The sequence below is a fragment of the Pleurodeles waltl genome, chromosome 2_2 (assembly GCF_031143425.1).
Source record: "Pleurodeles waltl isolate 20211129_DDA chromosome 2_2, aPleWal1.hap1.20221129, whole genome shotgun sequence".
NCBI lineage: Eukaryota > Metazoa > Chordata > Amphibia > Caudata > Salamandridae > Pleurodeles > Pleurodeles waltl.
The window spans coordinates 716,317,287-716,333,270 of NC_090439.1; the positions used below are offsets into that span (position 1 = coordinate 716,317,287).

General features: G+C 45.1%; 1 protein-coding gene across 1 annotated transcript in view; it reads right to left on the reverse strand.

The window, feature by feature from the left end:
- Positions 1-11,388, reverse strand: part of TCF24 (transcription factor 24) — a 35,530-nt gene extending 24,142 nt beyond the window's left edge. The window contains exon 1 of the mRNA XM_069219217.1: positions 11,302-11,388. Within this exon, the coding sequence (XP_069075318.1) occupies positions 11,302-11,388 (87 nt within the window). The remainder of the gene's footprint in view (positions 1-11,301) is intronic.
- Positions 11,389-15,984: the final 4,596 nt, after the last annotated feature.

Below are 15,984 nucleotides of genomic sequence, written 5' to 3' on the forward strand. Positions count from 1 at the left end.
TGGATAGATGAAAGGCCTAATTTTAAGAAATAAAATCACTGCACGTTAAGGCGTCCTGCAAAATGCTGCTGATTACTTATAAATAGTAAAACCTGAATAGAATGGGCTACATTGGTGCAGTGAGATAAAATCCCAGGGCTCAATTCTCAAAGCTTTGATGGGTGTAGAATCTGTGTGCCTGGACAAATTCCCGTTCATGATTCTCAGAACTAGGAGTGGGAATTTTTCACAAGAAGAATTGATGAACACAGAAATATTAAAATCCAAATTAAGGATTGGGGTGCAAGGATTTTTGGAATCCACGACACAAGAATATTTTGCTGTATGGGCACTGTCTTTCTCCTGGCAACAAAGCCATTTGATGCTATTTATTGAAATGTGTCATCCTCTTGTGGCTATTTGTAGTGGCACCATAAGGCAGCGGTCTACATTTGCCTTATTATAGCTCCAGCCCAATCGTACCTGAAAAGCAGATGAAAATCCACAAAGTTGTAAGCTCGTAAGTTCTCAAAAACACTTGCAAATTTAAACTACCTTTAAACCACTATGAGAGAGACTGCATGGGAAGGAGTTTCTCTCCTATGGAGAAAGCTTTCTCTGTGAAAAAAACATTAAAAAAGTAAAAAGTACAAGAGTACACATGCATCACACATCCCCATATAAAAATTTCCACGAAGTGTAAAATTCCTTGTGCGCAATTTTAAACGCATGGGGTACTTTCAAAATTCTAGAACTTGTGTTGATTATCAGGATTACAAATGGAATTGTTTGAAAAATCTCATCTAAACATATGGGAGTAATCCTATCGGGAGAAGTTGCTGACTTTTCCTCCTGGTCTTTATGAGTCAGATCCTTGCCACACAAACATGCCAGGAAGCTCGCTAAAATGGATTACTTACTTGATGGTAGGATGGAGGTATTGGATCAGGTTTTTGGGGGGTTCTGGATGGATGTGAAGGGGGGTGCTTGGGACAGAAACGGATAAATGAAGGCTAAACTATCCCTATAAAACGCTATTGTCATCCTTGTTCATAATACTCTTAGTAATATTTTTGTAATTTAACATGAGGTTTTCAAAGCTAGCATTCAGCTCGTGGATGATGCTTAATGCAGGCAATAGCAACATGGTTCTATTTTATCTCTGAGCTACAAGCTCCTCTCTAACCAGGGTTGCTCCACTAGATTTGCTGAAAGCTGACAATGGGAGGCATGATATTGGCCAGGTCTCTCTGCCGTGTTCTTCTTTGACCTTTTTTTCTACTATACAGAGTTTTGTTCATGTTTGACAAACTCGACAAATGATGAAAACAGTGTGCCTGATTAGATGTTTGGTTCGGGCAAAGCTGGGCACAGAGGGACTCCTGCCTCGCACTGTCTGCTTTGTGTCCCGATCGCCCACTCTTACTTTCTGCTCTCCACCGGTTCCCACTCGCTTGAACTCACTTTTCACGTACTGCTGTCTTTTATTGAAACACTGCTACTTCCCCTGCCATCCCTTCTCCTATCCTCAGTGCCCTGCTGAGCCATTAAAAACAGTCTTTGTGTGTCAGATGGTCATTTAATGGGTTCAGACTATTGAGCACAGAAATATAATTCTACAAAAATATTGTAGCCAGAGTATTGGCTACCAAAGTATCATAAAGGTAAGTATTTATAGGTAAACATAGATGTTCTATTGTTAACTCCACATCTACACACCTTACAGATAAATATTGAAAATCTGACAAATATATGTTGTAGTATGATGTTTAAAACTGGATGTGTTGGCACTATATCAATCTGGACATGCCATGTATGAATGAATCTTTCATGCATGTGGTGGAAACTGAAAGACATGTCGTCAAATGCAGGGGTAACTTACCAATGATCTTCATTAGTCCAATTCTCCCTTCCTGGTCCCAGTCCCTATCTCTGAGGATCTAATCGAAACGTCAAGTAGTCACCTCGGTTCCACAGACAAAGCACAAACAGCCCCACCACTGCACTTGTGAGCGTGAAAGTTCACGCTGGGGAGGGAGGACAGTGAGACTGCAGTGGGCAAAGAGGTAGTTTGATTGGACATTGTGGCGCAGGAGTCACTCCATGAAACTGATTGCAGAGGGATGGCCAGCAGATAACTTTAGAAACAGGCATGGCACCTGGTTTTAGTATTTCTGTTTCTGGTAGAGACTCCACGACAATGTCACGCTTAGGTCAAGTTATTCACAGTCTTCACATCCAGTTGATGGCAGGTATGACATTAGCACAGAGGGGACACAGAGACACGGACAAGGGGAAACTCAAGAAAAACAAACACAGGAGGACAAGGCATGGGAGAGACCCCGGACAACCATCATGGCCAAAAGGCCAGTGCGTTGGGAGATGCGCTTTACAACTAACACCTAGCAATACATAATGCCAAATTTGCCCCGAAATGTGTGTTTAGTAATTTAAGTGGGTGAAGAAATCTCTAGTTCAGTACATGCTAATCTAAAAAAAGTTTCAGAAGAAGTGATATACAACAACAATATTTTCTATTAAACAATTGCAATGTCAAGTTTTATAAAAGAAACACTATTCTTTTGAAACCACTCAGACGCAGAGAAATGAATAGTTTGAGAAACTTGTGAAAAGCAGTGTTTCTGATGGCTTCGTTTTAGCGAAAATTATCAACTTTTTAAAGTAACGAAAACAGTTGGGAAAAATGTTTGCATTTTGGGATATAGGTGTTATAGGTATGGCTTACTGTAATCATAATGAGATCCATATTACAAAGTAGAAAGCCTAAATGGGCCACTTTAAAACTAAGGCTCTTCCATACAAAATTGTATTTTCTAAATACGAATTTAATGTTATAAAACTTGCTTTGTCTTTCTACAGCCGTGAAGACCATCTCGACAAAAAAAAAACCTCGTTTAAAAAAGCGCTAATAAACTATTTTACATAGTTTACATAATCCATGACTGTGTAAATCGGCGTGAGTGAAACATTGTGCTGTAGACTTATTTGCACCCTCCTCCAAACAGTTCAGCCTGGCCTCGAAACGCAGTTGGTGCTATGACATACTCTATGTTCCATAAAGTAAGGCCCATATGTATACTTTTTTTGCGCCATAATTGCGTCATTTTTTGACGCAAAAGCGACACAAATTTACAAAATATAGACCCAAATTTATACTTTTTTAGCGCCGCATTTGCTCCACTTTTTGATGCAAAAACGATGCAAACCTACAAAATACAATTGTATTTTGTAAGCTTGCGCGGCTTTCGCATCAAAAAATGACACCACTGTTGCACAAAAAAGTATAAATCACATCAATAATTGTATTTTGTAAGTTTATGCTGGTTTTTCGTCAAAAATGACGCAGATGCAGCGCTAAAAAGTATAAATATGGGCCTTCATTTTTTTTCTGTGCAGTGTTTCTTCTTCCAAACTAATGGCAATGAAAGGGCAATGAAAAGGCAATAAGGGATGTGTGCCCCCTGTGACCAGGGAAGCGGTGCATGGCCGGGTGGCGCGTGCTTTGGGCTTTACCTCGCAGGTGGCGCGCGCGGGCCCGGGGAGCTGAGGTCCTCCGATGAACGCTTCTGTGCAGCACACGCTGGGGGTGGTGGTAGGAGCGCCTGCGAGTGTCGACCCCTGCTTTCAAATCCGGGTCTTGGAGCTTTAGTTTCCTTTTTTTTTCTCTTTTATCGTCCTTTCGTTTTCATATGAATAAAGCTGTGTCCCATTTTTTTGTATTTTTCTGAATATATGTTCTCCTCCTTACTCGTTTTTCTTCATTACTTCCATTTTTCCTTTCAATTTGAAGATTTTGGGCCCCTTTCTTACTTTTTTAAGTCCTTTTCCCTTTATATGTATTTCTTTTCCCGCCCTCCTCTTCTTCCCTTCTTGGTGTGTGTAGCTATTATCACTTCATCCCCAGTATGCTCCTTCGTTTCTTGTATTTCTTTCCTTCTGCCCTCTCTGTACTTTCTCCTTCTCTAATGGTCTCACTGCCTCGTCCCGGTCCTCGCCGGCGCTCGGTCGTGCGCTCCGCCGTCTCCTCCCCGCTGGAGTGAGGGTTTGGAAGTTCAGCGCCGGCCGCCCCCTCTTTCACGGAGGGGCTTCGGGGTGATTGAAGCGTCCCCGCCCCTTCTCCCTCGTCCTCCCGCCGAAGTCATTAATCAAATCCTTGACACACAGAGGCTGCTGGGCTGACGGGCTCGGAGGAGCCTTCCGGCTGTCACCGGCGGCAGCCGCAGGGCAGGGCCCGGGGCCCGAGGGAGCCGCCCTGGCACAGAGGCCCGGCGACCACAGGGGCCTCGGAGCTGACGGGAACATGGACGTCTGCACGCGGGCCACGGCTCCTCGCGGAACACACTATCCGGTCACCTTGTTAGCGTGACGCTTGTTAAGAGTTACAGTTAAGGCCTCTGATATGTGGCGCCAAAGTATGGTGCAGGGTTGAGTCAATCTTGTGGCAAGAAAAAGCACATTATGCGGCGTACTGTGTCATATTTTGAAATACTTTTAATTTATACTGTTTACTTTTTCACACCTGCTAACACTTCTGGGCAAATGTTTCACCTCATTAGTACACGTTTCTCACCCAAATACAACAATAAGCAACCAAAAAAAGGCAAGCATATCTGAATTTTTAGTACATTTCAATCCGTTCGCTCTAGAAACCAACATTGTTTCGTTAAAATCCCCAGATTATACAGCGAATGATGGATTATGAGAAAGATGGGCAAAACCATAATTATGCGGAAAACAACTCAGCCGTATAATTGAATGTCTCCTGTTGCTCTGGTTCTAGCGCAGCCAGACACTGTTTGCAATCCCATGCGGAGTTAAAAGGCTACCTCTGAATGGGTCTGACTGCCCAGTCGATTAAACAGGTACTCTTTTCAGGCCTAACCGGAGGTCACGAGAGACAACATGCTGCTGGAGTGCGAGAGTTGCTCCTGGAATTTTGGGACTTAGACACCAAAAAGATTGCCTTCCTGACTCAAACATCGAATTGGGGTAAGATCTTTTGACAGGAGTTAGGGGGTCACATAGAGAAATGAATCTTGTTGGGGGGGCATCTCTGCTTCAACATATTTGTAAGAGTTTGAGGATTTTGAATCGGGCCTTGCATCTCACCTGAAGCACGAGAGGTATATGATGATGGAATTTCTCTTAGGGCAGATGGTGAACCAGCTATCCGCGTTCTTGGACTTCTCATTATAAAATGTATATTTGTAAAGAGCTCTTGGCGCTGAATAACAGACGTTTATGGTTACCCAACTGAACAGTACTCATTTTATCAACCGCCAAAGGATGAAAGGCTGAGTGTACCCGCCGGTATTCAAAACTGAGAGGATGAGGTCACACACAAATTCCTAGATTGGAGAAATTAGTTCTCTGAGTCACCAGACCCAGCTTCAGGAGCTCTATTGGGTCATCCATAGGCCTCCAGAGAGGGCAATGGCAGCAGTGCTTTTTATAAAAGAATGAGTGCGGTGCCCAACGCTCAGGTCAAAAGTCAGTGGTAAATGCTATTAAATGTCAGCGGGCCACATACCAAGGCTGTGTAGTTTTGAATCACCTCATGCTTTCTCTTTTTGTAACAGTGATCTGTCTTTCTCTTCATCTTTCCAGTTTGTATGTTTTCCTTGATAAATGTCTGATGCGTAAATATAAGGGCTGGTCCCAAACACCGGGTCAAATTAAGCACTGGTTATTCCATTATTCGTCAAGATAACTCAACATGGGGGTGTGGCTTGAGAGCTGACGATGGCGGATGCTTGAGCCTGCTGCTCTGTGCCAGCCCGCTGATTATCCTGCAACATTTGTGGACCGAATAGGCTACCTGCGGGCCTGGCGGTGCTGGTGGGGTTCGGCTAGCAGTAATTTGAGAGCCGATGGTGCCCGCTGACTTTTTAACTTCTCCTCGATCATCCTTTTCACTCATTCCTTCTCTTTTCACTTTCATTCCCCCACACATCCCCCTTTTCCTTTCATGCCCTACCTGCTTTGGGCATCCCTTCTACTCTCATACTTCACCTGCTTCTTTTCCCCCCTGGAAGGGTGGCCAGGCTCGCATCTGACTCTCCACCTTCCCCCATCTACTGCCACCCAGCACAAACCTATATCTAATTCCATCAGCCTCCCATCACTTCCTCTCCCAAATGATCCAGCGGAGAGTCTGCTCTCCTTCGGGACCCTCCATTGAGGTGGGGTTTGAGTTGGAAGCTACCCCGAGATTGGTGACGAAGGGCTGCAAGGCACGCTTCCGCTCCTGCTCAGGGTCAGAATCAAGAGTGGTGTGGAGAGAAGTCCGGGCTGCCTGACGTTAGGGGGACCTCCTGAGGGCAACAACGATATGAGAAAGGGATGGCGGGCTATGGTCAGGCCATGACGCTGGCTCCTGACTAGGCCCTGGTGCTGACGAGGGGGCCGAGGCCTGAACTGGTGTACTGGGGCAATCCCTCGCTGTCTGGTGTGGTGGGAGTTCCCGGCCAGCTGTGGGTGCAGGTCAGGTGCCCCTCTTGCCTCATTCCACCCCTTCCTACATTTAGAGGAGGTTTACTGGTGCAAAACAAGCCCCCTGTGCCCTGGACACTGCAGAGGTGAAAGACGAGCACCAGCAGCAGTGCAGTGATTGGGGCCTGGTGCCACTTCGTACAACAGTTGGGCCGATGGCAGTGTGGGGTGCAGCCCCTGTGGAACCCGGATAGACTCATAGCGTGGGCCCTCCTCAACTACCCCGTCGAACTGGACTCCATGGCTTGTAGCACAGGGGAGACTTGACTCCCTCCCATGGCTCAGTGAAGCATAAAGGAACTGTGGGACACTAGACGGGAGTCCGTTGGGGACCTCCCGAAGAGAGCGACATCTGTGCTGGGTTCGATTGCGAGCCACTGAGGTGATCTGGTCTGTCAGGATGGGATGACTGCTGTTGCTGGGGGGCGGCGGTGGCCTATGGAGGCCCCTAGTTCTTTCCCTTCCTGAGTTGAGGCCTGTTGCACCTGAACTTCCCAGCATGGTACTTGAGTGAATTGGACCCTGGCTTTCACTGAGACCCAGATTGCCTTCTCTCCTGGCCACTCACAGTAGTGCATTATTGACTCGTACTATCCCAGGAGGTGGAAGGGGAGACACCAACAAGATGGGAAAACAGAAGACTAAGAACCCAGGGATACAACCTAACACTTGTAAACACTCTACCCCACCGATGGGGGAATCTCCAAAGCAGGACTGCCTGGAAACCTCCTTACGCTCACACTTAGACAAAGTTCTTGCAGCCATAGCAGATACTAAGGCTACACCATAGCGCGTTCTCTGTGCGTCTTGGCATGCTTCAACGGAGCATAGTAAACTAGTGGATCGAATTAAGGGCCTTGAAATTTCAATAGTAGACATACAACCTGAGCACATTTCACTGACACACAAGATGGATGGCTTAGTGACACGAGTACATATGCTAGAAAAGCGAACTGAGGATGCAGAAGGATGTAATCGCCGTAAGAACATTATAGTAGTGGGGTTACCGAAAGGAGCAGAGGGATCAGATATGGTCTAGCACCTCTAGCATTGTCTCAAATCTGAAGTGGCACCGGATTTTCTCACTCCTTTTTTTGCACTGGAGAGGGCATACAGAGTTCCAGCCCACCCATTGGCCCCGGGCCACCCTCCTCATTCCGTGGTGGCCCAACTGCTCCACTACTGCGACAGAGACACCATCTTACACAAGGTGCAAACGGGGGCCCTTACACAATCACAAATGGCAATGTTTCAATCTTCCTGGACTTCACTGTGGCTGTCCAGGTGCGTTGGGCTTCCTTGCGAGCTATCAAGAAGCCCTGCGTGAAGAGGGACTGCAGTATTCCTTGATGCTCCCAGCGAAGCTACGTACATTCCTTGATGGTGCAACCCATTTTTTGGACATGCAGGGATCAACATGGGATTGGTTAGAGGCATACCACAATCTCCCACTATTCGCAAGGGCCACAAGAAGACAGCCCATCTGGAATACAAAATCAGAAAACATGTACGAAGATCTCCGGCTGGGAGGCCTCTGAAGAAACCTTCCCCATCCCAAACATAAAAGGGACAAGGGCGACCCTGCGGCAGTGACAGAAATTGCTTTGTCCCATGGGACAGATGCCGCTGCCGGCACACCTTCAAAACACGGATCATCAGCTGCAGACACCGATGCATCACACAGCACTGGGAATCTAATGTGCAAAGTAACTCCGCAATCAGTAGATGACTTGGTGTAGAAATAAAATAATGCTGGGGGGAACGGGAAGGTAAGACAGGCACTAAGCATGATGGATGTGGGTCCTGTTCTCCTGTTCCACCCACTGGACTGAACTGAAGATGCCGGCTAACTACATAACATATATATATTTTTTGTCTCTTAATGCTTAACTTGCAGGCATAATTGGTGCCACCTGCCTGGATCTGGGGCCTTGTTTGTCGCACCTAGACGGTCGGCCGCTTTCTGAAGGGCTGTGGGCCGGTGGTATACATCGGGACCATATCTAAGAGTACAGGTTGGTGTGAAGGAGTGGAGTGGACTTTTGTTTGGTACAGCCTACCACCCTATACTAGCCTCTTCCAGAGTAGTGGAGGTGGCACTCTTGTCTTAATGTTTATGTTTTGTTTACAGGTTTGGGTGGCCAGCTGTTGAGGGGCGACCCATGGGATGGGGTGTTTGTGCTTCAATGAGGATTCTTTTGTTTTGTTGTTTTTCTCTGGGTATCCTGTTACTATGTTTGAGGGAGGGCGAGGGAGAGACACTTTAGAGACCTGTCACACTACAGAGACCATGACCACCTCTAGACAAAACATTACCTTCATATCCTGGATCATACAGGGGATGGGATCTGATACCTGAGACAGCTGGGGGTACAGGTGGCACTGTTACAAGGGTGAGGCTGACAGGCTGAGATGGCACAGGCGAGAACAGCTGTATGCAACCACCTATTCGGCATACACCAGGGGGACACTCATATGGACAGAGCAGGGACACCATTTGAACTGCTCCATTCAGAGATAGACAAGGAGAGTCGCTATGTGGTAGTCAAGGGCAAACTCCTGGGTAGAGACATGACCCTAGTGAGTCCATATGCCCTGAATCAAGAGCGAGTGGCCTTTCACCGCAGACTGTTTGCCTCCTTGGCCCCCCTGGCAGCAGACGATCTCCTCGTAGGGGGAGGCTTCAACTGTGTCACTGATGTTGCCCTCGACCGTTCCACCCCACCCTTAACCAGTCACTAGCTCATAAAGTATCTGAAGGTCTCAGAGATTGGAAGGAACATTGAGGGGTGGTAGATATATGGCTGACATAACACAGCCAAACTAGGGATTATTTTTTATTTTCCATTATTTATCAATTACTACACAACTTGGCTTGTCGGACGAGAAGCGTGGGGGACTCTTATCACCCAAATTGCTCCCGAGAACGGCACAATACTGCACACTCCTAAGGCGATTAATGTGTCCTTTCGAGAATATTATGAATTTCTTTACAGACAGCCTGAACCGCTTGCCCACAAGATTATCAATGATTTCTTAGCATGAATGCCATTACAGGTCTTGGATCAGGGAGCCCAGGAGTCTCTTGCAGGTCCAGTCAGCTATATGCTGAATGGCTGAGACGAGGGTCACTACTGGTATCCACTAGGGACGCCATGGTGATCCACCTCCCCAAGTACACTGCTAAAGGAGCTCCCGCATTTTAATTCTGCCCCCTGTCCATGTTAAACATGGATTTCAAAATTCAAATGCAAGGTGTTGGCACTTAGACCTCTTCCCCGTATGACCCTGTTGATACATCATGACAAAAAAGGGTTTATACCAACACAGAGCACATCCCTGAATCTTTGTAGACTGTATCACATCCTTTACCAACCGATACACTGCAATATCAATGGTAATGTCAGTAGACCTAGATAAGGCCTTCTATTTGGTGAGATGGGATTTCCTTTTCGAAGCCATGCGCAAGATGGGATTAGGGGAAGCATGGATAAAATGGGTACAACAGTTGTACATCGCCCCTATTGCCAGGATCAAAATGGGTTATATGATCTCTACCAATATAACATATACCAGGGTACTAGACAGGGGTGTCCGCTGCCCCCCCCTTTTATTTGCCTTGGCAATTGAACCACTGATGCACTTTTTCAGAAGGAGGGGTTGGGGGCCGGTATACCACTAGACAGTAGAGAACACCTCGTTTTGTTAGAAGTAGATGCCATATTGCTGTATCTGCATGATGGTTCAACAGGAGCAGCTCTCGCAATGACTCTATTGAGAAATTTTGCAACTGTGTTGACCCTTAAGGTCAATAGCTCAAAAACAATTGTTTCCCTTAATAGCTGGGGCTGCAAATCCCGGAGACTTACTGGGGAACCTGACGTGGTCACCCTTGACAACTTAATACTTAGGTATACAGGTTTTTTACTCACTAGATTATCTGTGGAAAGGGAATCTAGGAGGTGCTCTTAGCTCTCTTAGATCTTGCGTCACTTTTTGGCAATCTCTAAAGCACTGCATCATGGCCCGAAACTCACTGACCAAAATCATCATGCTGCTGAGGTTATTATATTATTTAAGTTATCTACTGGTGAAAAAAACAGGTTCTTGGTTCAAACATTGGACACATTGCAGAGGGAACTTACATGGAATAGGGGAAAACAACAGGGGTCCCTGGCGATTCTGCAGCACCCCCAGAGGAAGGAAGGTCTGGGGTCTCCACAATTTAAATTGTACTACATGGCTACGCAAATGCAGTGGGTCTCTCATTGGTTGGCTGGACTACACAGTGGGGAGATTAACACAATGGGACTGACCATCAGCAGGGAGACATTGTTGGCTAAATTAATTTGCCCAGTGGTTGAGATAACTGACCCGGGGATATTACTGGCAGTAGCTCTGAAATGCTGGAAGAGGTGCCTGCTGTTGACGGTGCCTGTGTTGTATTGTAGATAAAATCCTTGTTCTATGTAATAGGCTCGCGCGAGCCGGCGAACGGGAGAATGTTGAGAAGTGAATGTTGTGAAATGAATGTAGGGGGAATTCGGGGCAGTTGAGAAAGAGGAGACAGGAGAAGAGGCGACAGGTCCGGGTGCAGCCGCGGCTATTACTTTTTAACGAAGATACTTATTCAATATTTCTATCTTTGAAGAATAAACATACTCATCCTACCGATTCCAGTGCTCATTGGTGTTTGCGGCTTGGAACTTTCCTAACCAAATTGGCGACGAGTTGTTGGCCCCGTTTGCATCCAGAATTGCGGTTTTCAGCTTACGGTCGTCAGGTTGAACTCAGACGATTCCCACGCACTTCGATTTTCTTCAGTCTACGTAACTGCTGTGAGTAGTTGTTTTCACCATAAAGTGCTGAAGCGGAGGCTGCACACGCGCGCCCCATGCTCCGCGCTACATGCGCGTGTGTGCCTGTGACGCGTCTCCTGGCAACGTTTGACCTACCACTGCGCGTTGGCCTGCAAACATCACAGGATCGGAACAACTAGGCCGCTAACTTCCAGTTGCAGCTTACCTTCACACGGCCTGCAAAACCTCACGGGATTTGGAAACTAGACTGCTAACCTCTTCTTATCCTCTAAAGTCGCCCATAAAGTTTTTTTTTCCTGAAAAAAGCAAGTAATAATACTGTTGCAAGGGAACTGACACTTTATTCCAAGTTTAAAGACATTAATGTTTATAAACATTTGAAGTTGATGAAATTTTAAATATTTTTTTTTCTTTCACACATACAAATGGCTTCTAGCAATTTGAACCTCCCACCTCCTCAACCTTTTATTCCTGGAAGTAGCGATGTCTCAATTAAATGGCAAGAATGGCGATAATATTTTATAAATTACATCTCCGCATGTGATGAAGAAAACGATTTTTCAGGAGAAAAAAAGAAGAAGATTTTACTGCATTGTTTAGGGCCGCACGGTCTTAAAACTTATAATAGGATTGGAAAGAAACACAGAGCGCAAGGAGATGTCTTTATTCATGCATTAGAGGATTTGGATAGATACTATTCTCCCACGGTTTGTGTAGGGATTGATCGCTACAAGTTTTTTCATAGGAAGCAGGGTAAAGAAGAAACCATTGAAGAATATGTGTCAGCCTTAAAATTTTTAGCTTTAACGTGTAGATTTGGCACCTTACGTGACGAGCTCATTAGAGACCAGATAGTTATGCATGCTGCCAACCAGAACATACAGGATTGCTTATGGACGAAAGGGGAATCGCCCTTACAAGAAGTAATAGAAGTAGTCAAAAAAGCAGAACTAACAGGGAGGTGCGCAAAAGCTGTTACGTACCAGGGATCAAGAATAAGATTGCTGATTTCTTAAGTAGAATGCCTTTAGCTAATACTGAAGAGGGGGTGAAGGAGTTGGAGGAATGTTGTATAGCTGATGTTATACCCTCAGACTTTCAGGGCATCTCCGAAAGCGAGTGGGATAAGGCCATGGGTGAAGACGAGACGTTAAATAAAGTTCAAATCTTGTTAAGTGAGGGTTGGCCCCTTAAAAAAGATCTTGAAGAATGTGTGAAGGGATCTGGGAAGTCAAGGAAGAGTTGTCTGTTGAACACAAAAGGTTATTGCGCAATGGTAGGGTAGTTCCCCCAGAAGTACTCAGGTGGAAAATTCTGAATTTATGCCATGATGGACATTTGGGCATATCAAAAACGAAAAGTAAGGTTAAACAATTGTATTGGTGGCCAGGTATTGATTTAGCTGTGGAAAGGACAGTAAGAGATTGTGTTTTATGCAATGAGTCAGAAAAAACGTTTTCCACATTCAAACCACCGTTAGTTCCTGTTGGGTGTCCAGACATGCCCTGGGAGAAGATTGGCCTGTACATTACTGGTCCGATGCAGGTGGAGGATGGGTACAGATATATTGTGGTGATGTTTGATCATTTCTCTAAATGGCCAGAAATCGGAATTGTCACCAAGGTGGATTCCTGGTCTATTGTAGAATTTTTGGATACCGTTTTTGTGAGAAAGGGCCTTCCCAAAACCATTATTACGGACAATGGGGTGCAGTTCATGTCTGACAAATTCAAGGCTTTCTTAATGAGGTGTGGTATTAAACACATCACTACTTCCAACTATCATCCAGCTGGTAATGGCGCTGTGGAACGTTTCAACAGAGTATTGAAGAATAGTAGACAATTGGCCGAATGTGCAAAATTAGATTGGGAAAAAGAAGTTTGGAAAACGGTTTGGTCATACAGAACTACATCATGTGGTTCCACTGGTCACAGCCCCTTTGAGATAATGAGAGGAAGGGTTCCATTGAGGAAAGACAATGTGGGTTGGATGATCGATGGTAGGAAAAGCAGTTGGACTAGCGAAGGTGTTAGGAAAAATATTTAAAAAACCAAAATCCGTTCGAAGGAGTATTATGATGCAAAACATAAATGTAAAAGTGTAAGAATACAGGTGGGTGATTTGGTCAGGGTGGAGGTTCCAGGTTTCAAAAAGTGTGAAAAAGGAAAATTCTATCCACCTTTGAAGGTTACAAAAATTTTGTGTAATGCAGTACAACTTGAGAATGGAAAAGTATGGCATCTAAGCAGAGTCTCCCCGTACAAAGGCAATGGGGGGAGAAGTGTGGTTGGAACTGACTGGCTTATGTATGACGATACGGGTAATAAAAAGTGTTTGCAAGGTGTGGTTGGTGTTCCGATACAACATGCCAATGTTGCACAGGCTGCGCAGGCTGGTAGAAGCAGCGTTATTCCTACGCAAGAGGAGCGCAGAACTAAGATGAAGGATAAAGGCGACAATGTACGGAACAGCGACATGACTGGTGTGACGAATAAACTTAGCAGGTGTGGTAGGAGGATCACAAGACCAGGAAAACTTGATGACTATGTATGTAACTGAGCCTCAGTAAGGGTATTGGATCAAATATTACGGATTATATTAGTATTAGCATTTTTACGAAATGTGTATAAGATTTATTAAGAAGAAATTTCTAACATTGTATGTTTTAAGTCTCTTATAGCTTTAGGCATGTAGTAGTATTTTATTATCACATTGTTATATGTAAAAAAAAAAATATCAAATCAACAAGTGTGAAGGGGAAGATGTGTTGTATTGTAGATAAAATCCTTGTTCTATGTAATAGGCTCGCGTGTGAATGTTGAGAAGTGAGTGTTGTGAAATGAATGTAGGGGGAATTCAGGGCAGTTGAGAAAGAGGCGACAGGAGAAGAGGTGACATTATTCAATATTTCTATCTTTGAAGAATAAACATACTCATCCTACCGATTCCAGTGCTCATTGGTGTTTGCGGCTGGGAACTTTCCTAACAGCCTGCCCCGCCATATGCCCCAGCGCTGCTGTTACTGGGTCTTCCGCATGGAGACCTGCTTGTCCTTTTTATGACTACTCAGCTCGAAGAGTAGACGAAGGCTGGGCTATTAACGGTGGGAAACTGCTACCAACTGGGAACTTTAACCCCACTAGAAAGCTTACTGGATCAGTATGGCCTGCCCCCATACGAGCTGCTGGTGATGACCTTCCTGTGGCAAAGAGGTAGGGATGAACCTAAGACCCATGCAGTCCTACAATCTGTGATCACCATGGGATCTGCGAGACATTTAGTGAAATGGCTTCATAAATGTCTTATAGGCATAACCACGAGGCCCCTAGGGAGGATGAGAGAGAAAAGGTAGGCAGCACTGGGTCAGGAACTCACTGACGCGGAGTGGGGTAGGATACTGGGATACCCCAAACTGGTCTGTAGGAACACAAGACTCAAATATACCCAATTTAACTACATACACATGACTTAGTTAACACATCACCGCCTACAGGTTATATATGGGTGGACCCCGAGACAATAGTTTTCTTTCAGTCTTTTTGGAGTCTGATTTCCTCTTCTCTAGTTATAGTAGTAATGCATGGCTTACCATACCATAGGGGTCTTTTATTTGAGAGGTCACTACATATGGAAGCCGTACTTCATTGTGGACATGGATGATGCTGAGACCGTTTTGGGACACTACACATGGGGTCCTAACTATATCCTTGTCAATATATCAGAAGAACACACTTCTCCAAATGTCGCCTGGCAATAATATTCACACTACGATTGTCTGATGTACATATCCTAGTCAAGAGTGACGTATTGATGCACTGCCTCGTATTTGTGGAAATGCCAATAAAAAGTTGTTAAAAAAAAAAAAAAAAAGATAGTTCAATGTGTTAAGTGTGTGGTACTGCGATCCGGAGGTCATGAAAAGGGACAGATCGACTCCACAAAACAGATTGTTTTCCTGAGAAAAACATGTAGATTTATTTGTTTCCCGAAGATTACAGGTTCCACGCAGATTTTGGAAATGTTGCTCATTTGTCACAGATTTTTTCAAAATGTTAGATATTATCTGCAGAGAAAGGGAGCAGAAACATCAGAGCAGAAGGAGAGACGAGTGGAATGATGGATGCGGAGGTGCAGAGGCAGCTGATGATATAGACCTAAAGTGTTCCAGGCTCTGGTTGAGGTATTGATTCATTTCAGTAGCAGCTCCTCTGAGTTGCAGTCAGGGCTGAGTGGTGGGTACCTCGCGTCTAGGCTCTCAGCCTGAGGGAGGGCTGATCACGATATGAGTATGTAGTGAAAGCGGAGTTGGCGCTGAGAGCATCAGTGTTAGTATCTCATCTCGAATTGAAGCGGTTCAATTGGTGGTGTAGCCCTAACTACCCCCAAATATAATGATACATGTATATGTGTACACAGTGTCACTCATCCTTATCTCGCTGGAAGGCCTTTGCAACATCACGTTACAAAACGTGAACTATTGTGGCGTAAACATTACTCATTAGTAGGAACAAACTACCCCATCCCGCTTACTGGTCGAACACACTCAGTCCTGTGTGTCACTCTGGCCAGATTGTCATGGTAAAAGAAAAGTTGGAAAACAGTGACCAACTTAAATGTTTTGCAACCGATGCTTGTGCTGATTTCAGGAACTGGAAGTGGGTACATAATGAGG